The 25,991-nt window shown below is 41.1% G+C and overlaps 1 protein-coding gene across 3 annotated transcripts in view; it reads right to left on the bottom strand.

Moving 5' to 3' along the window:
- The window catches only part of Ccdc112 (coiled-coil domain containing 112), a 57,182-nt gene that overhangs the window by 19,109 nt on the left and 12,082 nt on the right, over positions 1-25,991 (bottom strand). The window contains exon 1 of one of the 3 annotated variants that reach the window (XM_085699903.2): positions 23,473-24,961. The exons of 1 other annotated variant lie outside the window; for it this stretch is intronic. Coding sequence is in view for 1 of the 2 variants with exons in the window: in XM_048419158.3 (XP_048275115.3) it covers positions 7,858-7,974 (117 nt within the window). In the remaining variant the exon portion in view is untranslated. Of the gene's footprint in view, positions 1-7,857; positions 8,066-23,472; positions 24,962-25,991 lie in introns of those variants that run through there. One more of the 3 variants, XM_048419158.3, reaches the window with a different exon arrangement.

The following is a 25,991-nucleotide window of genomic DNA, read 5'->3' as shown; positions in this document are numbered from 1 at the left end:
TTTTATAAACTTACCCACCTTCTCAGTCAGGGATTAGGGAGATGGCTTAGCAGTTAAGAGTGCAGGCTGCTCAGGCAGAAGACCTCAGTTCAATTCCCAGCATCCACGAAGGGAGGCTTACAGTGGCCTGTAACTCCAGCTCGAGGAGATCCCAGGCCGCTCGCCTCATGTGTATGTGCCCACATCCCTACCCCACCTCCACATATACATACTTAAAAATAAAATAAATCTTGACAAGAAACTTCACAGGCAGTGGGGTAGATGCGCAGAAAATGCTTAGGGAGTCCTGCCATGCGTAGTTCTTTAAGAGCCTGTGTCTAGCTGTTGTTTGGACATAACGAACTGACAAGGAGTGTGTTGACGGAGCGAGGCACAAGAAGCAGGGAGAGTCATGAAGAAGCTGCTGAAGGCGTGCAGGCCGGGTGTGAGAGGGTAAAACTGCCTGGGCCAGGAGAAGGACACAGGAAAGGGAAAGTGTATCTCGAAGGTAGTTATGACCAAGAGGAGCTGCCGAGAAACGGGGTGAGAGAAGGGAGAGCAAACAAGGCTTGACATTTCTAGGAGCAAGAACAGAGATTTAAAATCAGAGTTCACATACCATAAGACATTACTTATTAAGTGTTAACAATTCAGTAATCTTTCTAGATATTTATGAAGTTATGCAACGCCACCACTGCCTTGCTCTAGAATATTTTCGTCATGCCAGCATAAATGCAGAGCTATTAGCGGTCTCTCCCTCATGGCGTCTTCTCTCAGCTCCTGGTTTTCTAACTCTAGGAATTTGATTATTTTTGATCAATGGGTTTATAAAACATATAGTCTTTGTTGTAAGGCTTATTTCACTTAGCATAATGTTTTAAGATCTGCTCAAATTATTCTATGGATCTATATCTCATCCGTTTTGTGTGGGTATTGTGCAGTATATACATGTTCTCATGTCTGAATGCATTCATATGTGTGTGGAGGTCAGAGGTCAGTGTCTGGTGTTTTCTACTGGTCTCCATGTTAATTTCTGAGACAAGGTCACTCACTGAATTTAGCTCACTGGCTGGGTGCCTGGCCCCCGGGAGCCTCCTGACTGCTCTACCAGCCCTACAGTTAGACATGCACTGTCATGCCTGGCCCCCGGGAGCCTCCTGACTGCTCTACCAGCCCTACAGTTAGACATGCACTGTCATGCCTGGCTTTCACATGGTGCTGGAGAACCCAAATCCAGGTTCTCATGCTCACGCTAGAAGCACTTTTCCACCGGGCCACCTGCCTAGCCCACCTTACACCTTTAACAGCTGAATTAATTTTGTATTATATGAACTTATCTTCCATTTTCCTACTCATCAGTCATAAACTGATGAAAAACTGGGTTATTACTACTCTCTGGCCAATATGAATCACTACTATAGATATTCTATACAAGTTGGGGTTTTTTTTTTCGTTATTGTTTGGTTTTTATTTTTCTAGACAGGGTTTCTCTGTAGCTTTAGAACCTGTCCTGAAACTCGCTCTGTAGACCAGGCTGGCTTTGAACTCACAGAGATCCTCCTGCCTCTGCTTCCCAAGTGTTGGGATTAAAGGCATGCACCACCGCTGCCCAGCGTTATATAAGTTTTAATGTAAAAATATTTTAAATTTTGTTACACATTTAGCTATAGAATTTTGGTGTCATAGGTAATTTTTTTACCCTTCTCATTTTAAAACAAATTGCCTCTTTATTGTTGATTTGGAATCATTTTTTATGCATTCTGCCCCTTATTTCATATTCAAATGTGACTGACAGCTGCCCCCACTCTTGAGTCCTCTATTCACTTCCTTGATAATGTTTCATTTTATTAATTAGAAGTGATTAAGGCTGTACATGCAGTACATCTGTAGTCCCAGCTCTCAACTGCTCTGGAGGCCAGAGCAGGATTCTTGAACTCAGTTTTAAATCAGCTTAGGCAATATAGCACGTCTCCATCTCAAAGTAAAAAACAAACAAAAGACACAGCATAATTACTATAAAGCCTGTCCAGCACACCCTATATCTGGTCTTCCTCTTTACTGCTTTATTCCTTCCTAGATGTGAATTTCTTTCTTTATTTTATTATTTTATCACATGTGAATTTATTTCTTTACAGCTCACAATTTCTTTCTGTTAAGAAATGGACACAATATACTGTGGCAAAGCGAAAATTGAGGCTTCTGGAGTTTGTTTTGTGTTTAGCCCATTTATGAACTAATTTTGTGAAGCTTTTATCTTTGTCTCATGCGGCACCATAACCTCTGCTTGGCCAGCTTAGCTGTCAGCGAACAGGTGACCAGAGACTGTCTGGGATACTGTGAGCCACGGAGTTCTTTTGTCCTTTTGGGAAGAGGAGGATCAGTCTCCTGCAGCAGCATGTGATCAACACTCAACCGGCAGTTTGCACTCCGTCTCAGCCTTTCCCTCTGCCAGCATGGAACTCCAGTCTGATGAAGATGAAGACCTTCTCGGGTCCTTCTTCCTGCTTCCTGTCACTACCACAACAAACTTCATCTCTTACAGTTCTGCAAATCAGGTCTCAGTCAAGCTGTGAACCTAGAGAACATCACACTAAGTATAACACACCAAACAGAGGGACAAATACCACATGGTCTTTTTACATGGAGATTCTTTAGCAAAGTTGATTTCATAGAAAAAGATAATAGAGGGGGCTGGAGAGATGGCTCAGTGGTTAAGAGCATTGCCTGGTCTTCCAAAGGTCCTGAGTTCAATTCCTAGCAACCACATGGTGGCTCACAACCATCTGTAATGAGATCTGGTGCCCTCTTGTGGCCTTCAGGCAAACACACAGACAGAATATTGTATACATAATAAATAAATAAATAAATATTTAAAAAATAATAATAATAAAAAAAGAAAAAGATAATAGAACAATGGTGACCAGAGACTGGAGGAAGGAGAAGAAGGGAATGGGTAGCTGCTGGTCAGCTGTACTACTCCATATGTGGGCAGCAGCATCATTCTGCGGGCTGGTGTCTGGGGCCAAGTCCCAGAATTCCTCCTTCTCTGCTTCCTGACCATGGACACAATGTGACCAGCTGCCTCACATCCCCACTGGCGTTTCCCCTCCTCAGTAGATCATCTCCCTTCAATCATGAGACCCAAACAAACATCCCCTCAGCTTCTGGTCAGGTATTTTGTAAAGCAGTAAGAGACACCTAGTACATGAGTAAGTTTTGAGTAAGTTGATTAAAGTTTAAAGAAAATTTCCAAATATCTGACTACCAAAACAAAATGATGGAATGGATACATTAATTAGCTTGATTTAATAATTCTATACTATATTCATTTATCAGTTGAGCCACATAAGTATATAATTTGTTCACTATTCTATGAACTGAAGGTATCTTCAGGGTTTGTTCCTTCTGAAAACTTCCGGGGAGAGCACACTTCCATTTTGCAGTTTTGAGAGGTTGCCTTCCCTCCTCGGCTCATGACCCTTTCCTCACACAACTGCTCTCTTGCTCATGTCATCCTACTTCCTGCCACTAGCTCTGGTTTCCCTGCCTATCGTAAAGGGATTCTTGGGGTCACACTGGGTCCACTCAGAGAACCCAGGATAATCTTCCCGTTTTAAGGTATTTAATCACATCTGTCAAGTCTCCTATGATGCAGTTATATACCACAGGTACTGGAAATTGGCATGTGCAGAGCCTTGAACAACATTATTCAGCTTTGCAAAACTGGATATACCATTGATTTGTACGTATGCATGACTTTTTATGGGAAATTCATTTTGAAAATCATTTAAAATCAGAGAATTCTGAAATGTACATTCTGTTTTAATTTTTAAACATTTTTTAGATTATGTGTGTAGGGGGAGAGAGGGAGAGAGACAGAGAGAGGGAGGGAGAGAGAGAGAGGAACAGAGAGAATGAATGAATTTGTATGCGGGTGCCCTCAGAGGCCAGAAGAGGGCATCAGATCTCCTGGAGTTGGAGTTGGAGGTAGTTGCCTACCACCAACATAGGTGCCAGAAGCCAAACTCCGATCCTCCAGAAAGCTAGCTCTGCCCTACTGAGCCACTGCCTAGGTTCCACAGAATGAAGTTATTACTGAGGGACTATCTCAGTCAGTTGAGAGACGTAAAATTCAGGTCATTAGAGAGAAGTCCACTGGAACCAAAACAAAAGGCCTAGAGCCCTGTCTCTGGGTAACACTTGCTTCAAAACCACTAGTATGACACTGTTAGATTCTTCAAAAAGGGGGGCTGTCAAGGTGGCAGTCAGCAGGTGAAGTTCTTGCTATGCTGCATGCGCTCCTTGTGGTACTCACGCAAACACACACTTTCTCTCTCTCTCTCTCTCTCTCTCTCTCTCACACACACACACACACACACACACACACACAAATAAAGTTCTGCAATATTTTAAAGGCATAAATCAGTAACTTAAATGGCTAAAAGAACAGCTGCTAGGAACAAACAGGAAATCTGAGAAGAGTAGCCAGCCTTGAAAGGTGCTGGGGATGCTATTACTGAAGAGATGTGAGCAGAAGCCTGGTAAGTCTAATAGCCCTAAGCAAGGACAACTGCTGACATCCACCTTGGTGAACTAACGAGTTTACTGGGGTAACTTACAAAAGTATGGGTGAGGGGTGACTTACAGAAGAAATGACTCAAAGACAGCTGCATCACAAAAGCCCACCCAGCAAGGGCGACAGTTCACGAAAGTTGGAGACCTGAAGCCCACTGCACAACATGCAGGCAGGCAGCTCAGTGGGACAGTAACTTTTCCAGGCAGTGCAGCTGGTCCCTGCCTCTTCCAGGGTACTTCTCTTACCTACCTCCTCTAGGAACCTGGGCTAGCCTCAGAGTCTCTCTCAGCAGCCCTTCCTGCTTATATAAGTGAAAGGAGCAAGGGCCCTAGTGCATTTAGTCAATTTTGGGAACTTCTTGAAGCTTTGGGATTGTCTACTTCCTGCTTCTTAAGCAGCATTTCTTTAGGACATCTGGGGTCTTTTTTTTTTTTTAAGGTTTACTTTTATTTTACATGTATGGGTATTTTCATTGTATGCATATCTGTGCACCACATACATGACTGCTGTCTGCAGAGGTCAGAAGGATTTGGAGCTCATGGAACTGGAGGGACAGATGGTTGAGTCAGCAGAGGGGTGCTGGAAATCAAACTCAGGTCCTCTTGAAATACAAGTGCTCTTAACCTTTGAGCCATCTATGCAGCCCATCTCTGGAATCTTAAAAATCTTCCAAGCAGGATGCAATGTTTTACCTTCCTTTAGAACATTCTGAGGCTTAGCCGGGTGGTGGTAGCACGCGCCTTTAATCCCAGCAGTCGGGAGGCAGAGGCAGGCGGATCTCTGTGAGTTTGAGGCTAGCCTGGTCTACAAGAGCTAGTTCCAGGACAGGCTCCAAATGCTACAAAGAAACCCTGTCTTGAAAAACCAAAATAGGAAAAAAAAAAAAAAAAAAAGAACATTATGAGGCTTAATAAGTTTATCTCTGGGAGGGAGTGTTGTATTTTAGAGGAAACTACAATACACTTAAAAAGCTACTGAGGAAATAGGAACATATAATACAGAAATACTAAAAAGCACAGATAATTTTACTTTTCATAATAGATGAGAAATGTGTAACATTCCCTACCCTAATGACTGTGTACACAGTACTCTAAGTGACACCAGAGATCGTGCTCTCCCTGCGTGAACACAGGACAGAGACCATATGAAACAGTGAGAAGAGGAATCTCATAGTGCCTAGATTTTGGACATTGAGCCTCTGTTAGAGTGAGGACATTCATTTCTATGGTTTAAGTCACCCCATCTGTGGTATTTAGTTAGGGGAACTCTGCCAACAAGAACTTTAGACCTTTAAGTAGAGGTTTCTAATATCATGAGACTATAATAAAAATGATCTCTTCTCCAGAAAACATGTGTGGTTTTAGGGTTCGGACGGATACTCGTCAATCATCCGACAAATACTAAAGCTCAGTGTTAGGGGGCGGAGTTTGTATTGCCAGTGTGTGTGTGTGTGTGTGTGTGTGTGTGTGTGTAGATATTAGGAGGGTATGAAGGACTGACAACACATGAACTTGTCCGAAATATCACAACATAGTACATCGATGATTCTAACTTTTTCACGTGTGTATGCTGGGTGTGTTGGTACACATACATGAGGAGGTTGGTGGTTGACATCAGCTGTCTTTCTTAATTGCTCTCCACCTTATTTTATTGATTTATTTATTCTGATGGATAACGGAGCTCACTGGTTTGGCCAGGCTGGCTGGCCAGCAAGTCCCAGGTCTCCAGCACTGGGATTGCAGGTGCATGTTGTAGCACCCTGCCATGAACTCAGGTCTTCAAAGGTATGCAGCCAGCATTTCACCAAGGGAGCCATCTTCCCAGCCCCTACTTTAACTTAAGAAAAGAAAAACTTAATATTCTTGAGAAATTCTACTTCAGCATTGCTGTGAGGTATATATTTTAGAGATTTTCAATCTCAGTATACTGACATTGTCGAACAGGTAATTTTTCAATGGGGAACTGTCTTCCAGTCTCTACTCTCTACTAGGTGTTAGTAGTAATAGGATTTGTAGTTAGTACCACATCCTGCCCATTGTGACAACCAAAGGTGTCTCCAGGGATTGCTGAACATCATAGAGTGAAATAGTCCCACAGGACATTCTGCTTCAAGCCCTGTAAAGCAAATACAACCATTGCAAATCACCAGAGCGGAGTCAGGATAGTGCATGCCAGTAAGAGTATAAGGAAGCTGGTAAGAAGGTACACCAGCATGTAAAACACGGCTATACAGATTTAGGCGAAGAAATCTTACTGAACTACAATATGGCTGAAAGTTTTCATGGAAAAAGACATTCAACATGATTAAACCGCTGGAATCAGACCATGTTTTATTTTTGGGTATTTTGTTTGTTTTGTTTTTAAGAAAAGTTCTGATTGTGCAGCCCATACTGGCCTCTAACTCTTGACAATCCCCACCTTTGCCTCCTGAATGCTGGGATTACACCACAACCAACCAAATAGTCAGGCATTTTAAAATATACTTAATAAAATTTTACATAATCTATTTAAAATTTTATTTTATATTTCCCTTAAAATATAAGCTATTTTGGGAGCCATATAGATAGAGAGAACAGGGAGAAAAACAAAGGATGTGTGAGAAAATCTTCCCTAAATGGAATTTCCTTAACTTCATGCTAGAAAAACACCGTATTCCCATAGAAAAGGAAGGTGGAGCCAGACCTCGGCTCACAGTAGCTTTCCTTCACGTCTGGACTGAACCACGTTATTAGTAAGTGCCTACTATCTTGAAGGCACTGTCTTGGGCACACAACAGGCGCAGTCCTTGGTGCTAGGAATACAACAGTGACTAAAGCTTCTGAAAATGTCTACCCTCCTGGCACTTACATTTTCATGGAGGCAGAAATATAATATAAAACAGGAATAAAATATGGAACAGAGCCTGTGGTGTTAAGTGCTATCTATATACAGAGAAAAACTGAAGCAGAAAAAGGGGTCTGATCGTCTGAACGAAAGACTCCCATTCCACCGTGCAGAGATGGGATCCTTAAGATCCCCATCTCGGTAAACACCTTTTTTGCACCGATGCAGTCAACGGATCCAATTTCTTGGTGCTCAGACTCTCTCCAAGCTAGCTTGGAGCCCTGGGTCACTGCCTACTTAAATACCCAGAGCTCCCATCGCCAGCTCCCATTTTTGAAGAAAGGGAGTCCTATCACACGGCGCGAGGAAGCGGCGGCCCGAGCTTCCACTGAGGCCCGACCCCAGCCCGGCACGGTCCCGGCTCTAAGTGCCATCAAACGCCAGGCTCGCCAGGGCAAGGCCCGAGCCTCCGCCGTTACCTGTTGCGGCGTCGGCGCCGCTCCCACGCCGGTCCCCGCAGGCGCGCCCGCCCCCGCCACCGCCCCGGCAACCGCCGTGGCCGCCGCCGCCACCACCACGGTCGTCAGGGCCGCCATGTTTGCTCGCCGAGACACCCGCGCCTGTGCGCGGGATCGACTCCAGTGGGCGCTCACCCACGCTCCGCGGACGGCTCCGAACCGCTGGACCACTAGGGCGGAGCGCGAAGCCAACCCCGCCTAGCCGGAGGGGTGTGGCTTGGAGGGGCGTGGCTATGCGGGGAGGGCAGCTCGAGGGCGTGGCCTGGTGGGGCGTGGTTGGGTGGGGCGTGCAACGAGGGCGTGGTGTAGCGGGGCGTGGCTTGCAGGGGCGGGCAGCTCGAGGGCGTGGCTGTGCCGGGGCATGGCTACTGAGAACACCGGTGGAAGGGCGGGGCCTACGCCGGCTTGTGGGTTGATGATGAGGATGCTGGACCCGACTTAGGGGGGCATGGTGGACTTGGCATGGTGTGGCGCAGCGCGCCTCTGCTCAGTTTTGCACTGATATGAGCTTTGTTAGCGCTGGCGTCTGTTCTGTTCGCCCACACATAGCTGTTGAGAAATGCATTGTCTTCCTTTAAATTGCATTCGTGTTATACGAACATATGTGTTTTTTATACGACAGAACTGTTTTCTATATCTGTAAGTGCCGGTGACACTTAGCGAAGGAAAGCATGTGGTTGAATTCTAGGGATACATGTTATCCAGTATTTTCAAAGAAAGATCATTCCGCGCAGAAGCAGGTATCAGAGCCAGGAACACCATAGCTGCTTCCTAGGACTTATTTGTAAGATGAAAGATTCCTAAGACTTTGTGTAGGAAGTTGAGAAAAATGGATCTTCTCAGAAGCAACCAGTGGCCATGGACCTAGCGTCTATACATTCTTCTGCTCCTGGTTTAAGTGGATGCATTCGCCATTCTAGCTCCTGATACTGTAGCTCCTGCCAGGAGCGGTTCTAGATCTGGGGAATTCTTGGTTGAATTGCATATGCAAGATTCTTCCTCTCACGTCTTTCTCGGAGGGGATATAATTAAGTAAATAAGCGCTGCATTTAAGAGCAAGTCCTTTGGCAACCCTGTTGGGGGTGCTTTCCTATGCATTTCTGTTTCATCGCCACAAATAGCTAGGTTTAGCTTTGGGGTGCAAGTTTCATCTCCATTTTATGGATGAAGTTAAGGAAGACTAGTCAGCAAAGGAAGAGACCAGGATACAAACTCAGGCTCCTGACTCCAGAAAATATAGGAGGAACCTCTAACAGGTAAGACGCCTGTGCATCTCCAAAGGTGTGGATTTCGCCTTCATCCATATTACAAAGATTATTGCATACAAAGATTATTTTGAATAATATTTGATGAAATTTCTGGAAAGGACATAAACTGAAGTCTGATGACTGGGTCTAGAACCTTCTAAGTCAGCGGCTGCAGACAGGAAACTGAGCCTAGGGACAGAGGAAACAGTCTTGTTTGGGGAGTTTAGAGAAGGAGATGTAAATCGGCCCTAGCCTGGCAGTCTAGTAACGAGAGAGACATGACAGTTGGGTTGTCAAAAAGGAGGTTGTGGGCCATCATGACAAAAGCCGATTTTGTTTGTTTTAGTCAGGACTAGTAGAGAGCGGGATTATATACTGCTGTAAATGACCCAATAAAGAGCAGAAATGTGATTCTGCAGAAAAGAACAGCAACCAACACCACAGGAAAGAATGGAGCCCAGGACACAGGCAAGGTTTGCTCATAGACCCATGCTTGTCTAGTTTCTATGTATAACCCAAGACCACCTGCTCAGGGAATAGTGCTGCCCACAGTGAACCAGGGTCTCCTACATTAATTAAAAGTCAAGATGTGCCCACAGACCAGTCTGATGTAGACACTTCCTCTCTCAGATAACCCTAGGCTGTATCAAGTTGACGAAGCTAACTAGGACACATCTTGAGATGCATTGTAATTTTGTGACCATATCAATCAATAATTCCATCCTAGATTATGAACTTGAATCCCTCGCTTTAAAAGGAGTTTCGGGCAGTAATCTGAGAGTTACTGGTTTTACCGTTAGCTAGAACAATAAGCCCAAATACCATCTACATAATTAAATATACAGAAAACTGATCAGAGATGTCAGCTCCTAGGTAAAACAAAAGAAAACTCCTTTCCACTAAAATATTCTTGTCTGAGAATTTTAAATTGAAGCCATATCCTCTTATAAATGCACAAGAACCTGTACACTGAGAAAATGTTATCCATGTTTGGTGGTGCAAGCCAGTAACCACTCTAGTTAACCTACCGAGGCAGGTGGATTATGAATTCCAAGACAACTTGAGCTAATATACCAAGACTTGTTTAAAGAAAAAGCAAAACCAGAAAGGGCAGGGTGTTGGGGGAGACCAGCAATGCTGGAAAGTTTTCAACTGTAATATATTAATGTAAAAAACTGGACAGGCTATCCTCTGAGCAGCTATGGCTTATCTCCCTCCTCTCCTTACTCCTTCCCTTCCTCTTTCTGAAAGTCATCTTAATTTCTTTCTCTACTCCCTTTCTCTCCTTTCCTTGTCTCCTGTGTCTGCTGTTCCATCTCATACTTCTGCAAGATTGACTCACAGGTTTCTATTACATAAGTGAGAACATACGTCATTTGTCTTTCTGTGTCTGGCATGTTTCACTCAGCATATTGTTCTCCAGTTCCATCTATATTGGTCCAAATAACAGGATTTCATTCTTTTATATGATGAGGAGTAATAATCCCATTCTGTAAATATACCTTCCTTTGTTTCTCCATCCGTCCACTGAAGGGCATCTAGATTGGTTCTGGCTAATGTGGATGCTGCCGCAGGTGCAAGAAGCTGTTGATAAAAAGACTTTATTTTCTTTGGATGTGAATCTAGTAGTGTTCACTATGTCAATGAACAAAGGTAGAGATAGGTCCTCGCTCAGTGCCTATTTTAGTCTTTCTTACGGTGCCATCTATTACCACAGAGGTAGGATGTTTAGAATGTTTACCTCCAAGGATTCTTTGCAGCTAGGGTTCTTAAAGTAGATCGTTTTCGGGATGGATAAAGGCACTTGTGCAAACTGTGATTTCAGAACACCTAAGTAAGGTAAGAGGTGATACCTGAAGCATCCATTCTAGGTATGCACAGCGAGATTCTGGGACCGACAGGTGCTGTATTATCTTTTTGATCCAGAGGTAACAGATAAGAAGATGTGTTCCTTCTGAAAGGTGTGGCGGCAGGTTCTCATTTTTGTTCCTTTTACTGAAAATAGATTTTCCCCTCACATAATATGTCCTGATTACAATTTCCCTTCCCTCCTCAGCTCTCAGTTCCTCCCCACCTCCCCTCTCACCCATATCCATTCTCACCAGAAAACAAACAGACTTCTTAAGGATGGTAATAAAATAAAATATAATAAGATAAAACAAAAACTTACACATTGGAATTGAACTAAACAAACAAAAGAGCCCAAGAGAAGGCAGAAGAGACCGAGACCAAGTTATTTGCATACTCAGGAACCACATTAAAACACCAAGTCGGAAGCCATAATATATATGAAAGGTGCAGACCCGTGCAGACCCTGTGTGTGCTGCCTCAGTCTCTGTGAGTTCATATGTGTTTTGATCAGGTTGGCTTAGAAGGCCTTGTTTTCGTGGTGTCCTCTATTCCCTCTGGCTCTTACACTCTTTCTGCCTCCTCTTCCACAAGCTTCCCTGAGCTCTGAAGAGAGAGATTTGATGGAGAAATCCCCTTTAGGGTGGAGTGTTCTAAGGTCTCTCATTCTCTGCATAATGTCTGGCTGCGGGTCTCTGTATTTGCTCCCATCTCCTGCAGGAGGAAGCTCCTCTGCTGACAGCTGTCTAAGGCACTGATCTAGGAATGTAGTAGAACGCTGTGAAATATTGGTTGGAGATGTGCTATATTTGTCTCTACTGTGGAACATTTGTTTAATTGTGGAGCAATGTTATACGGGCCACATATTTCTGCATTGTACCAACAGCCAGCCTCTCAAGCCTCAACAGCAACAGAAGCGCTAAAGGCATCTTCAGACAGGCTGTGGGGCTGTCTCCTTTCTTTGTAATTATGGAGATTGCCTGAGAAGAAGTGTCAACTCCAAGCTAGTGACAGAGCTGCGGACATGACTTTAGTCCTGCTACCCTGGAAACAGAATGTTAATGAACTTCCCCCTCAGTTTACCTTGGGGGTTAAAAGGTGTTTGGAAAATAAATGCGGGTGATCTTCAGGATTTGAATGAACCCCGAGACTCCCGTCCAATATTGCTGTGTGAACTGGGTCTCAATTATTCCCACACCACCACGCCAGCCCAGAGAGTTAGTTTATGTTGGTTCAGGCCCCAACATTTAATGATGCAAAGAGATGCTGTATCCTTATGTTGCATTTCTTTAACTCTGTGAAGCTGTGCTACTTTGCCTCATTGATCTGATAAAGAGTTGAAGGACCAATAGCTAGGCAGGTTGAGTGATTGGCAGGGCTGCCAGAGGGAATAAATAGGAGGAAAGAACAAGAAGGAGGAGGAGTGGAAAAAAGAAGGAGAGGAGGATGTCGGGGGGCCAGCCACCCAGCCACACAACCAGACACAAAATAAGAAAGAAAGAAAAGATACACAGAAATAGAGAAAGGTGAAAACCCAGGGGCAAATGGTAGATGATAATTTAAGTTAAGAAAAGCTGGCTAGAAATAAGTCAAGCTAAGGCCAGTCATTCATAAGTAAGAATAAGCCTCCATGTGATTATTTGTGAGCTGGGTGGTAGACGCCCCAAAGAGTAGAGAGTAAAAAAAAAAATATTAACTAGAACAGAAAATCATTTTATTGTTGTGTTTGTTGCTGTTATTATTTATTTTTTATAACAATAGTATTTGGTTTTACCCAAGGTCCTTGAGCTATCGAATATTAGATGCTTGTTGGCCCAAGCAGTGTTATGTATGGGTTACACCTCACAGAGTGGGCCTTAAGTCAAATCCAATATTGGTTGGTTACTACCACAAACATTGTACCATTATTGCACTAGCATATCTTGGAGGTAGGACAGAATTGCAAACCAAAGAGTTTGTGGATAGGTTAGTGTTTTTGTTTTTCTTTTCATAGCCTGCAGAGTAGTTTCCTGTACCAAAAACGATAGACTACAGGGGTGAGGGCTCTACGTAGGCATGAGCTCGACTTCCCCATGTTCAATAAGTTGTGTTGCTGTTGTCTAAAGCAATGGAGCTGCACTGACTAGTCTTATGTCAACTTGACATACAAACTAGAGGTATCTGCCCTGTGTGAGTTCCTGTCCTGACTTCCTTTGATGATGAACAATGGTGTGAAAGTGTAAGCCAAATAAACCTTTTCCTTTCCAATTTGCTTTTGGTCATGGTGTTTCATCATAACATTAGTAGCCTTCACTAAGTCAATTAGAAAGAAAATAAATAAGGAAAGGGAAGTCAGTGAAAACAGAACAGAGAAGTCAATGAGAATGAGACATAGAGAGTAAATAAAAAATGAGATCTACAAATCCAGCTATATCAATAATTATGTAGAAAGACCAAGATTTTCAAGTGAGGCAAAAAAAAAGCAAGACCTAAATGTGTTCTATCTGTAAGACACAAATATTTGTTTAGAGGATTCAAAATGACTTGAAAGTAAAGGGATCGAAAGGGATTTCCATACAAATAGCAGCTATAATGAGGCTGAATGTATATATTAATTTTAGAAAAACAGTCTTTAGATTTTATGCCAAAAAAGTGTTGCTGGAGACAGCAAAAAATGTTTTCTAGTAATAGTGTGTCAATATGTTAAGAAATAAAACATTTACAAATGACTATCCACCCAACAACAGAGTACATGATTTTTCCATCTCGTCGTTCTCCACCAGATATATTTTACCAAATTATGATACAATCATTGAATGGCTATTTTAACCTAATAAAATGTTAAAAACTTAGTCTCTCATACTGATGAATATTTCTCAGTTAATATTTAAAGGTAGGCTACCATTCCATTCTCTGTTAGGAAAAGACCCTGATCAAATAGCTGTCATTTTGACTGATAAACAAGAGGATATTTGGAACCCTGTAGGTTCTGCTCACATCATTCAGAAAGGCAAAGACTCAAGATGTTTCTGTAATAATAATCACCATCCACAGCAATGGGTCTAAGGGGTTAGTATAGCATGGGGGTAGGCTGTCCTCTCTGTTCTTATATGGAGAGAACTACTTAAGAACAGTTTTTGGAAATTATCACCATTGGATAACATTCGGGCTTAGAAAGGGAATATATGGAAAAATACTTCTAATAATGAGACTATCTTCTCTTTTACCAAAAAAAAATGTATCTTGTAATATTATGGCATGTGTTCAATCTTCCCTGTTTGTTTATGATTGGATAAACTACCCAGAATCAATCTGAAGGATATATGTCTTGTTCGAATTGTTCTTTGTATTCATGTTAAAATACTAGTGCTCCTGTTGATTTGAGTTCTCAGAGCATTTACGTACTTCGAGCTCGGACTAACGTTTGGATGCCTGTACAGATGGATCAAGCTAGGAAATAATCTCCTTCCACTGGATCAAATGAAGAGAAGAACTAAAAGAATGGTTGAACTAATTATTGCCATTATATCAGGAATTACTACCATTGCCACCACTGTTGCCACTGCTGGAGTAGCCCTACCTCAAAGCATTGAAAAGGTACGCTGTGCTCAAAGACGGCATTCTGATGCAGGAAAATTATGGAATGTTCAAAGACATGCGAATAGTATGCTGAATGCTGAAATCACTGACTTGGAATCGGCTGTAGCTATGTTAGATAGTCAAGTTGTTAACTTACAAAGACAATGATCACTAAGATGTGATTGGAATGTGATTCAATTCTGTGTTACTCCTGTGTATTAGAATGAGTCCTTATTTCCTTGGGATAAGGTTAGAAAACAATTATTAAATCATGGTAATATGACTCAGAAAATACTAAAATTACAGTCTGATATTAATCACACATTGGCAAAACAGTTGCATGGACTATCTGGAGATGGATTATTAAAAGGTACTGCTGATGACTTGGGGAAGTTAAATTTATTTAATTAACTAAAGATGGCAAGCTCCTCCAATGTTTACATGATTGCTTACTTGTTTTTTTTTCATTGTCTGGAGAAAACTTTCTAACATCAAAAATGACAACATCGAGCAGCTATATTCAAGTTACGTTACAAGGTATGGCTAAACAAAAAGTGGGAAATGATGGAGATTTACTGAACTGTGTGAGGCCAGGACCTGCTCTTGCCAAATGTCCCTTGGAAACAAGAGAATGAATGCAGAGTTTTAACAGAATACTGGCTTCACACTCCAAGTGTTTCCTTGGTCAGGAGTCATGTTCTTCACATTTATCTTACAGGGGAAAAGTGCAATTAATAACATATAAAGAGCTGTTCTTTGTCCAATAAGAAAAAAAATGAACATTGCAGGTTGGTATCTTATGGCACTATGTATTTTGTAATCAGAGCTATAGCCGTATAATATGGTTAAGAATAAAGACTCTGCTCGCTGCTCCCCAAATAAGCTGAGTTCTTTGCTGTTCCTTATGTCAGTGTCTGTGGTCTCTTTGACTCAGATCTTTCACACCATCATCTTGGCCACAGCCTGGGTTGTTTGGGGGATTTCCTTTGGCCAACAACTTAATTAGATATAACACAATCTAATGGAAGCATCATTTGGTGACAAGTAATGGCCAGATGACGCTCTGTCTCCCCAGTTATTTGGTAATTTAATTTAGACTGCCTTCATATATGCTTTATATATTTTAGGAAGCTTATAATTATTAGGGTTCTAAATTACCCCTCAAATGGCCCTTAGTTTTAGCTGTCTTCTCCATATTCCCTCTATCATCCCCCTTTTCCCTTCTATACTTGATCCTCCTGTTCCAGCCCCCCCCCATTCATCTATAACTATTTAATTTCCCTTTCCTAACAGATCTATCTGTCCCAAGGTCGCTTATTCTATACCCAATAATCTCTGTGGTTCTATTAATTGTAGCTTGCTTATCATGTTATCATTGATTTAACACATAATATTTACATAAAGCAAATACATGCCACTTTGATCTTTCTGAATCTGAATTACTTCACTCAGGATGATTTATTTTCTTGTTTCATCCTTTTTTAAATTTATTATGTATACATACAATATACAATATTCTGTCTACATGTATGCCTGCAGGCCAGAAGAGGGCACCAGACCTCATTACAGATGGTTGTGAGCCACCATGTAGTTGCTGGGAATTGAACTCAGGACCTTTGGAAGAGCAGGCTATGCTCTTAACCACTGAGCCATCTCTCCAGCCCCTTGTTTCATCCTTGTACCTGTAATTCCATGATTTCATCTGTTTTAAGAGGCAAGTAATACTCCATTATGTAAGTATATGACATTTTCTTTACTCATTCTTCTGTTGAGGGACATCCAGGTTGTTTCCAATTTCTGACTGTTACAAATAGAGCAGCAATGACCATGGCCGACCAAGGTCTCTAAAGTAGGATGAAGTATCCCTTGGGTATATGCCCAAGAGTGGTATAGCTGAATCTTGACGTAGCTCAATTCCCATCTTTCTGAGGAATCACCACACTGAGTTCCAAAGTGGCTGTAAAAATCCATTTTCCCACCAGCAATGGATGAGTGTCCCCCTTACTCCACATCCTTCCCAGCATGAACTGTCACTTATTCTATCGGTCTTAGCCATTCTAATGGGTGTAAAAGGAAATCTCAAAGTAGTTTTGATTCGTATGTTCCATTTCTCATGACTAAGATTGTTAAACATAATTCTTGAAGTGTTGCTTGGCCATTTCAATTTCCTCTTTTGATAATTTTCTGTTTATATATCTACTCTGTAGGTGGAGACTGCTCATTCATTTTTTGGCTTCCCAGACCCAAATAATCACATAGAAACTGTATTAATTACAGCACTGCTTGCCCAATAGCTTAGGCATATTTCTAGCTAGCTCTTACATATTAAATTGACCCATATCTATTATTCTGTATATTGCCACAAGGTTGTGGCTTACTGGGTAAAGTTCTAGCATCTGTCTCCTTTGACAGCTACATGGCTTCTCCCTGACTCTGCCTACTTTCTCTCTGTATTTCTGTTCAGATTTTCTGCCTCACTTTATTCTGCCCTACCACAGGCCCAAAGAAACTTCTTTATTAAACAATGGTAATAATATATATTCACAGCATACAGAGGGGAATCCCACATCACTGTTCCATATTTTAATTGGGTTATTTGTTTCCTTGATATCTACTTTTTGAGTTCTTCATATATTTTGGGCATTAGCCCTCTATCAGATGTGTAATTGTTAAAAAACAAATTCTTTTCCCATTCTGTAAGCTGCTTTGTCTGTACAATGGTGTCCTTTGGTGTACCAAAGCTTCTCAGGTTCCCAAGGTCACATTTCTTAATTGTTGATTTTAGTGCCTGTGCTAAAGACACTAAGTTCTTTTCTGTTCAGAAAGTCTTTTCCTGTGCCAATGAGTTCAAGGCTATTCCCCCACTTTCTCTTGTATCAAGTTCAGTATATCAGGTATTATGTTGAGGTCAATCCATTTGGAGTTGAGTTTTGTACAGGGTGATAGATAAAAATCTATTTTGATTCCTCTGCATGCATCCATCCAATTTGACCAGCACCATTTGTCAAAGATGCTGTCTTCTTTCCAAAGTGTATTTCTGACTTCTTTATAAAAAATCAGGTTTGTGGATTTATGTTTGGATCTTCAATTCAATTCCATAGATTAACATGTGTTTGTGCCAATACGATATTGTGGGGTTTTCTTCGTTTGCTTTTGTTTTTGTTATAGCTCTATAATATAACCTAAAATCGGGGTGGTTGTACTTTCTACATGTTATGTGATGTTTTGCTCTTTTGGAGGGCCCACCACCCAGCTCCCAAATAAATCGCATGGAACCTTATTCTTAGTTAGAAATGCCCAGCCTTAACTTGACTTGTTTCTGACCAGCTTTTTTAACTTAAATTATTCCAACTACCTTTTGCCTCTGGACTTTTTCCTTCTCTTCTGCATATCTTACTTTCACTCTTACTTCATGGCTGGGTGGCTGGGTAGCTGGGTGACTGGGTGGTTGGGTAGCTGGGTGGCTGGGTGGCTGGGTAGCTGGGTGGTGGGGTGGCGGGGTGGCAGGGTGGCGGGGTTGGCTGGCCCCTAATGCCCTCCTCCCCTTGTTCTCTCATTGCTCCTCCTCCTTCTCTCTCTCCCAGATCTCGCCTTCTATTTATACTCTCTGCCTGTGAGTCCCACCTGTCCTTGCTCCCATCTCACTATTGGCCGTTCAGCTCCTTATTAGATCACCAGGTGTTTTAGACAGGCAATGAATCACAGCTTCACAAAGTTAAACAAATGCAGCATAAACAAAAGCAACACACCTTAAAATAACATTCCCCAACACCTTCAGTTCTTTTATCATCCAGGACTGTTTAATGTATCCTGGATTTCTTGTATTTCCAAATGAAGTTGAGAACTGTCCTTTCAAGATCTGTGAAAAGTTGTGTTGGAATTTTGATTGGGATTGGCATTGAATCTGTAGATTGTTTTTGGTAGGGTGGTCATTTTTACTATATTAGTTCTACTGATCCACAAGCACAGGAGATCTCTCCATCTTCTGATATATTCTTTCTTTGATATATATTTCTTTTTTAAAAAAATACTTATTTATTATGTATACAATATTCTGTCTGTGTGTTGGCCTGCAGGCCAGAAGAGGGCATCAGGTCTCATTTCAGATGGTTGTGAGCCACCATGTGATTGCTGGGAATTGAACTCAGGAGCTTTGGAAGAGCAGGCAATGCTCTTAACCGCTGAGCCATCCCTCCAGCCGATATGTATTTCTTTCTTTGATATCTGAAAGTTTTTATTATGCAAGTCTTTCACTTGCTTGGTTAAAATTTCCCTGGTCCTTTTGCCATCTGTAAATAGGAGGGCTACTTACTTTTATGAGTTAACTTTGTATTCAGCTATTTTTCCGAAAGTGTTTATCAGCTGTAGGAGTTTTCCTGTGGAATTTTTCTAGCCACTTATATATACTATCATATCATCTGCAAATGAAGATACTTTGACTTCTTCCTTTCCAATTTGTATCCCCTTGATATCCTTCTTTTGTCTTATTTTTCTAGCTAAGTCTTCAGATATTATATTGAATAGGTATAGAGAGAGCGGACAACCTTGTCTTGTTCCTGATTTTAATGGAATTGCTTTGAGTTTCTCTCTATTTAAGTTTATTCTGTCTGCTAGCTTGCTGTAGACTGTCTTTATTATGCTGATAAATGTCCCTTGTATCTCTAATCTCTCCAGGACCTGAAAGTATCAGGGTGTTGAATATTTTCAAAGGCCTTTTCTGCATTTAATTTAACATGTGGTTTTTGTCTTTCAGTTAGTATATGGTAGATTACATTTACAAATTTATGAATGCTGAACTATCCCTGTATCTCTGGGATAAAAATCTACTTGATCATGAAGGATGATCTTTTTGATGTGGTCTTGGATTCAGTTTGCAAGTATTTTTATTGATAATTTTTGCATATATGTTTATAAGGGAAAGTAGTCTGTAATTTTCTTTCTTTGGGTCTTTATGTAACTTGGGTATCAGGATAATTGTGGCCTCATAAAATACAGTGGGAAATGTTCCCTTGATTTCTATTTTGTGAAATAATTGAAGGAGTTGGCATTAACTTCTTTGAAAGTCTGGTAGAATTCTGTTCTAAAACCATCTGGTTTGACTTTTTTGGTAGTGAGACCTTTAATGACTGTTTCTGTTTCACTAACGTTTTTATCTGTTTAAATTGCCTATCTGATCTTGATTTAAGTTTGATAAGTGGTTTGTATCAAGAAAATTATTGTTTCTTTTAGATATTCCAATTTGGAGGAATACAGGTTTTTAAAGTATGTCCTTTTGATTCTCTGGATTTCCTCAGTATCTATTGTGATGTACCTACCCCCTTTTCATGCACAATTTTGCTAATTTGGAGAGTCTCCCTCTACCTTTTAGTTAGTTTGGATAAGGATTTGTCAATTTTATTGATTTTCCTCAAAGAACCAACTCTTTGTTTCATTGATTCTTTGTATTATTTTTATTATTCTTTTTCTTTTTTATTGATTTCAGTCCTGAATTTGATTATTTCCTGCCATCTACTCCTTTGGTTGTGATCTCTTCTTTCTGTTCTAGAGATTTCAGATGTGCTGCCAAGTCACTAGTATGAGATCTTTTCTTTTTTTATGTAGGCACTTAGTGCTTTGACCTTCATTGTGTCCCATAAGTTTCATTTTCATTCAACTCTACAAAGTCTTTAGTTTCTTTATTAATTTCTGTCTTGACCCTTTTTTCTTTCAGTAGTGAGTTGTTGAGTTTCCATGGGTTTATAAGTTTTCTGTTGTTTCTGTTGTTGATGCTATATAACTTTAATCCATGATAGTCAAGTAGGATGTAGGGTGTTATTTCAATTTTCCTGTATCTATTGAGACTTGTTTTGTTTCTGAGTATGTAGTCAGTTTAGGGGCAAGTTCTGTGAAGGTCTTTTGTGTTTGGGTGAAATGTTCTGTAAATACATAGGGCAATTTGGTTTATGTCAGTTAGTGCCAGCATTCTCTGTTTAGTTTTTGTCTGGATGACATATTGGTGAGAGTGGGGTATTGAAGTCTCCTGTAGTCAGTGTGAGAGGGTCGATACATGATTTAAACTGTAGCAGTGTGTCTTTTACAAACACAGTTGCTGTTGAGTTTAGTACATAGATGTTAAGAATTGTAATGTCCTCTTGGTGGATTTTTCCTTTGATGAGTATGTAGTGTTCTTCCCTATCTCTTCTAATTACTTTTGGTTTAAAGTCTATTTTGTCATATATTAAAATGGCCACACCAGCTTGCTTCTTTACATTTGCACATACTTTTGCTTAGGAATACCTTTCTCCATTCTTTTATCCTGAGATGATGTCTATCGTTTATGCTAAGGTATATTTCTTGGATGCAGCACAAGGGTGAATCCTATTATTGCATCCATTCTGTTAGTATGCATCTTTTTCTTGGGGAATTGAGACCATTTATGTTGGGAGACACCGATGAGCAGTGTTTGTTGGTTCCTGTTGTTTCTTTGTTGTTGTTGTAGTGGGGTGTGTGTGTGTGTGTGTGTGTGTGTTTCTACTTTTTCGATTTACTGGTCTGCAATTTTTATTCTTTATGGTTTCTTGGGTATGGTTAATCTCTTCAGGTTGGAGTTTTTCTTTTAGCACCTTCTATAGAGATGGATTTATAGATATATACTGCTTAAATTTGGCTTTATCATGGAATGTCTTATTTTCTCCATCTATTGTGACTGAAAATTTTTCTGATTATAGTAGTCTGGGTTGGTATCTGTGGTCTCTGATAGACTGCATAACAAAGGTCCAGGCCCTTCTGGTTTTTAGAGTCTCCATTGAGAAATCAGATATAATTCTAGTAGGTATGCCTTTATGTTACTTGGTTATTTCTCTTGCAGTTTTTAGTATTTTTACTTGTTCTGTACTTTTAGTGTTCTGATTATTATGTATTAAGAATATTTTTTCAGGTTCTCATTTTTAGAAGATACAAAGATGGTACACCCAGCAAGTATTGGTTAGGAACACAACTTTCTTATTCTGACAGGAGCATATGGCCCTGGTGGGCCCATTCTACAGTGTAGCCAGCCCACTTCTGCTCACTCTTAATTCAGAAGCAATTGAATCCCTGCTTAAAATTTTAACTCCTTAAGTCTGTAAATCCCTTTCAGTTTTCTGCAACTGAACCTACCTGGTAAAACTGACTAGCGGGGAGTGATTTTCTTCAAATATGCCAACAAATAGGCAACCAACAGATTTGGTCATACTTAATTCTGTAACAATCTTGATAAAGTAGGAAAGACCAGTATTTGTCAAAGGCCATCATTCTGCTCAGTGAAGAAACTCTAACACCAACAGCAAGACATCTGCTTCTACAGCATGCGCTTTCATTTAGCAAACTTCTCAAAACTCAAGCAATGGAATTAGGTAAGAAAAGACAATGAACGCTGGAAGTTGGTACAGTGATCACTATCTATAAATTGTTGTATACCTGGAAATTCCAGTAATGTCCGTGTAAACCTATGGAAACAACTCAAGGACATATGGGATCAAGGGAAACAAAATTTACCGGCGGAAGTCAATTGCCTTGAAGCCAGGTATGTGCCTGCAATTCCAGCTGCTCGGGAGGCTGAGACAGGAGGATCATGAGTTTGAAACCATCCTGGGTAAAATGAGGAGACCCTCATCTCAAAGGAGGAAAGAGAGAGAAAGAACAAGAAAAAAATCAATTGCCACAGTTATAAGACATAATTGGAGTAAAGATCCGGTTTGATATACCTAAGACAAAGATACCTAAGTAAAATGAAGTCAGAATCTCCATTCTAGAAAGGACATTGTCTACATGTTCACCATTATATTTCCTGAATATCTATGTAAAAGAATACAATGAGGCTATAAAAGCAGAATATGTTTATTTATATTTATTTATATTCTGCAGTGTTGGGGATCAAACCCAGGGTTTCACCCATACTGTGCAAGTTCTGTGCCACTGAGCTATGGTCCCAGCCCCAAATAGAGATGAAAATGAAATAGACAAGTTGGTCTACAGCTTATAAGAAAACATATTCAAACAAAAATTTTCAATAATTCCCAGTAAAATAATGCAGTATCATTAAAAGATTTTTTTCTTCCTTCCTTCCTTCCTTCCTTCCTTCCTTCCTTCCTTCCTTCCTTCCTTCCCCCTCCTTCCCTCCCTCCCTCCCTTCCTTCCTTCCTTCCCTCCTTTCTTTTTGAGACAGGTCCTCTCTACTTAGTTTTGGCTGTCCTGGTACTCAGTATGCAGAACAGGTTGACCTGGAACTCACAGAGATCCTCCTGCCTCGCCCTCCAGAGTGCTAACATTAACGGCATGCACTACTACACCAGGATGCAATGCAGTAACTTTGAGTGTCTATAGCAAGTAGTTTTTGGAACAAATACACATTCTCTAAACAAAAATGTGATAGATTAGAGTTGAAGAAAGATAACGTTTAAATTAGCTACTGCTTTAAAGGAGAATTGTGCAAGGTTAACATCCATGTACATGCAAGTCTGAAAATATGTTTACTGTATCAGACTAGAAGGAAAGGTTTCTCAGTAGGAAGAGTAAATAAGGCTGAAATAAAACTGCGCTCAGAACACTGAACATATTGTTAGTCTGCAACAATTATATGACATGGTGGGTTTCACTATGTCACACACATTTTCATCCATAAACACAATGTACTTTGATTATATTCGCCCTTCCGTTACCCTCACTTATCATGTTCTCATAGCTCCATTCATCTTCCCTAACAACCACCTGATTTAGTTAGGGTTTTTAAAATTGCTTTGATAAACACCATGGCCAAAAGCAACTTGAGGAGGAAAGGGTTTTTACATTTTAGAGCTCACAGTCCCTCATGAAGGGAAGCCAAGGCAGGAACTCAAGGCAGGAACTCAAGGCAGGAACCTGGAGGCGGAACCTGAAGCCGAGATCATAAAGGAAAATTACTTACTGCTTACTGGCTCTTCTTGGCTCCTCCTGGATCCTCAGTTTGCTCTTTCCTATACCCCAGAACCACCTGGCCAGGGATGGCACCGCCCAAAATGGGCTGGACGCTCACACATCAGTCAATCAAGAAAATGCCCTCATGGACTTTCCTGTAGGCCAATCCGACGGTAGCATTTTCTCAATTGAAATTCCCATGACCCAGGTTTGTGTTAAGATGACAAAACCCCAAGTATTTTCAAACATAGTCACGCTTTCCACACTCCTCAAAATTTCACAGGAAACACTGGAGGTGTTCTTTGTTTTGTCTATATTGTATTGCCACCAAGAAGTCCAATAGGAATTCATTTTTACCCTGAAAAGCTAATGTGTCTCTTCACTTTGGAAGCTCTTTAAAGAATTAAATTTAACATGTCCTCTAACCATTGTTACAAGTTTGAGCAGGATTTACAGCTGCCCGGATGTAATGCAGCACTGGAAAGTTCTCTCCATCAAACCTCACACTGTCATGTCTGATTAGGAACAACTCAATGCCAGCAATATTAGCAAAATTACCCTTCAGTCAGTATGGCTGTAAGTCTTTAATGGTTTTCTGTCTGCGGATTGGAGAACCCAACTTTCATTTATAATACTGCATTTCTGGTTTTAACCACCAGATGTCAGCTGACAGACAGTTTTTGAAAGAACAGCCTGCCTTTGATTCTTTGCAAATGAGAAAACATTTTTCATCTCTCATGCATGAAAACTGAGATGTTCTTGTTGTCATCTGTCCGTGGCAAGAGGAGGAAGCAGTCTAGTTAGAGTTCTGGCAGGCAAGTAAACACACTCGTATTCAGACTCTCACATGGAGCCAGCTGACGTCTCGTCTCCAAAACAAATCCAGGTTCCAAAATTCTATGCTGAATATGTAAATTCTTATTTTTGAAAGCCATTGTGATAATTCCTTTAGATCAGTGTCTTGCTATAGAGTGCATGATTTCCTAGGGCTTTTCTATCACGCACCACACACCTGGGGAAGCAGTGAATAGAGGATTCTTCCGCGTATCATATTAACACTGCTCAAGGACCAAGACAAGAAGGGTTCAATCAGTTATTCCACCAATATTCCTGTAACTATATTCTACATTATTTTTATATGAGTTACATTGGCCTCCAGATGTCAGGACTGTCTGCCTGCGTTCTCCGGCGTGGTAGGAGGCTTCCTTAATAGTCCTTGGCTTGGCATTAAGGGCGGGATGTCATGACTGCGTGATAAAAGCCACTGAATGGCTGTGACTCAGACTTTCCAGGGCATCTAGTGGTACTGAGGTCATTCCCCCTGAAGTCATTGTTTTTTTGTTTGTTTTTTTAGAACGTATGTGGTTTGAATGAGAACTGTCCCCTCACAGGCTCACATATGTAAACACTTGGTCCCCAATTGGTAACCCACTCTTTGGGAAGTTTATAGAACCTTGGGGGTTGGTGTGGCCTTGCTGGAGGAAATGCATCAAGACAGACAGACTTGGAAGTTCTTTTTTTTTTTTTAAGATTTATTTATTTATTTATTTATCAAGTATACAGTGTTCTGTCTGTATGTGTGCCTACAGACCAGAAGAGGGCACCAGATCTCATTATAGATGGTTGTGAGCCACCATGTGGTTGCTGGGAATTGAACTCAGGACCTCTGGAAGAATAGTCAGTGCTCTTAACCTCTGAGCCACCTCTCCAGCCCCAGACTTGGAAGTTCTTATAGCCTCACCATACTCCTAGTTCACTCTCTGTTTTCTGCCTGTGGTTGAAGATACAATTTCTCAGCTTCCTGCTGCTACGCCAACACTCCATTCCCTGACATTAGGGACTCTGTCTCTAGAGCCATAAGCCCAAATAAAACCTTTTATAAGTTACTCCTGGTCTCGGTGTTTTATCGCAGCGACAGAAAGCAATGAATACCATGGCTCATCACCTTGGAGTCCATTTCATATTTGGAGAACGTTCTAATTTCTCAGAGTTCGTGCTCCAAAGGGGAAGTAACAAAATTTCTTAATATCTTAGACTTTAGGATCCAGGGGCCAGACCCTGTCCGTCGCTGTCATCCAGTTAGAACCTCGGGGGGGGGGGGGGTACACGAGGCTCTTGTCAGCATCCATCATGGAAGGTAGATGGAGACTCAGCATTCTGGACATCGTGGTCAGAGATTCCAGCAGGAGTCCCTGGTGCACACAGCTGGCAGTGGGGCTGCCTGTGTCCAGGGACAGCTGCTGCCAGATCTCGCGATAGTCACACTGTGGCGTCCATTATTTTGTTCTCTGGTTCCTCACTGAGGTTCTGAGACCTGTTCAAAATCTGTCCCGAAACTGGGTTCCTAAAGCAGCTGGAGAAGGTTTAGTTTCTGAAATGAAATCTTTAAAAAAACAAAACAAAACAAAACAAAAACAAAAAAAACCCTGATTTATGTGACATAAAAATAAATCTTGAGTTATCGTCAAATTATAACATAAGCCTAAAGTTGCTGATGTGAGTGAGACAAAGCTCACGAATTCCTATATT

Source organism: Myodes glareolus, chromosome 13, assembly GCF_982192425.1.
Source record: "Myodes glareolus chromosome 13, mMyoGla1.1, whole genome shotgun sequence".
Lineage (NCBI taxonomy): Eukaryota > Metazoa > Chordata > Mammalia > Rodentia > Cricetidae > Myodes > Myodes glareolus.
This window is presented reverse-complemented; position numbering and strand designations above follow the sequence as displayed.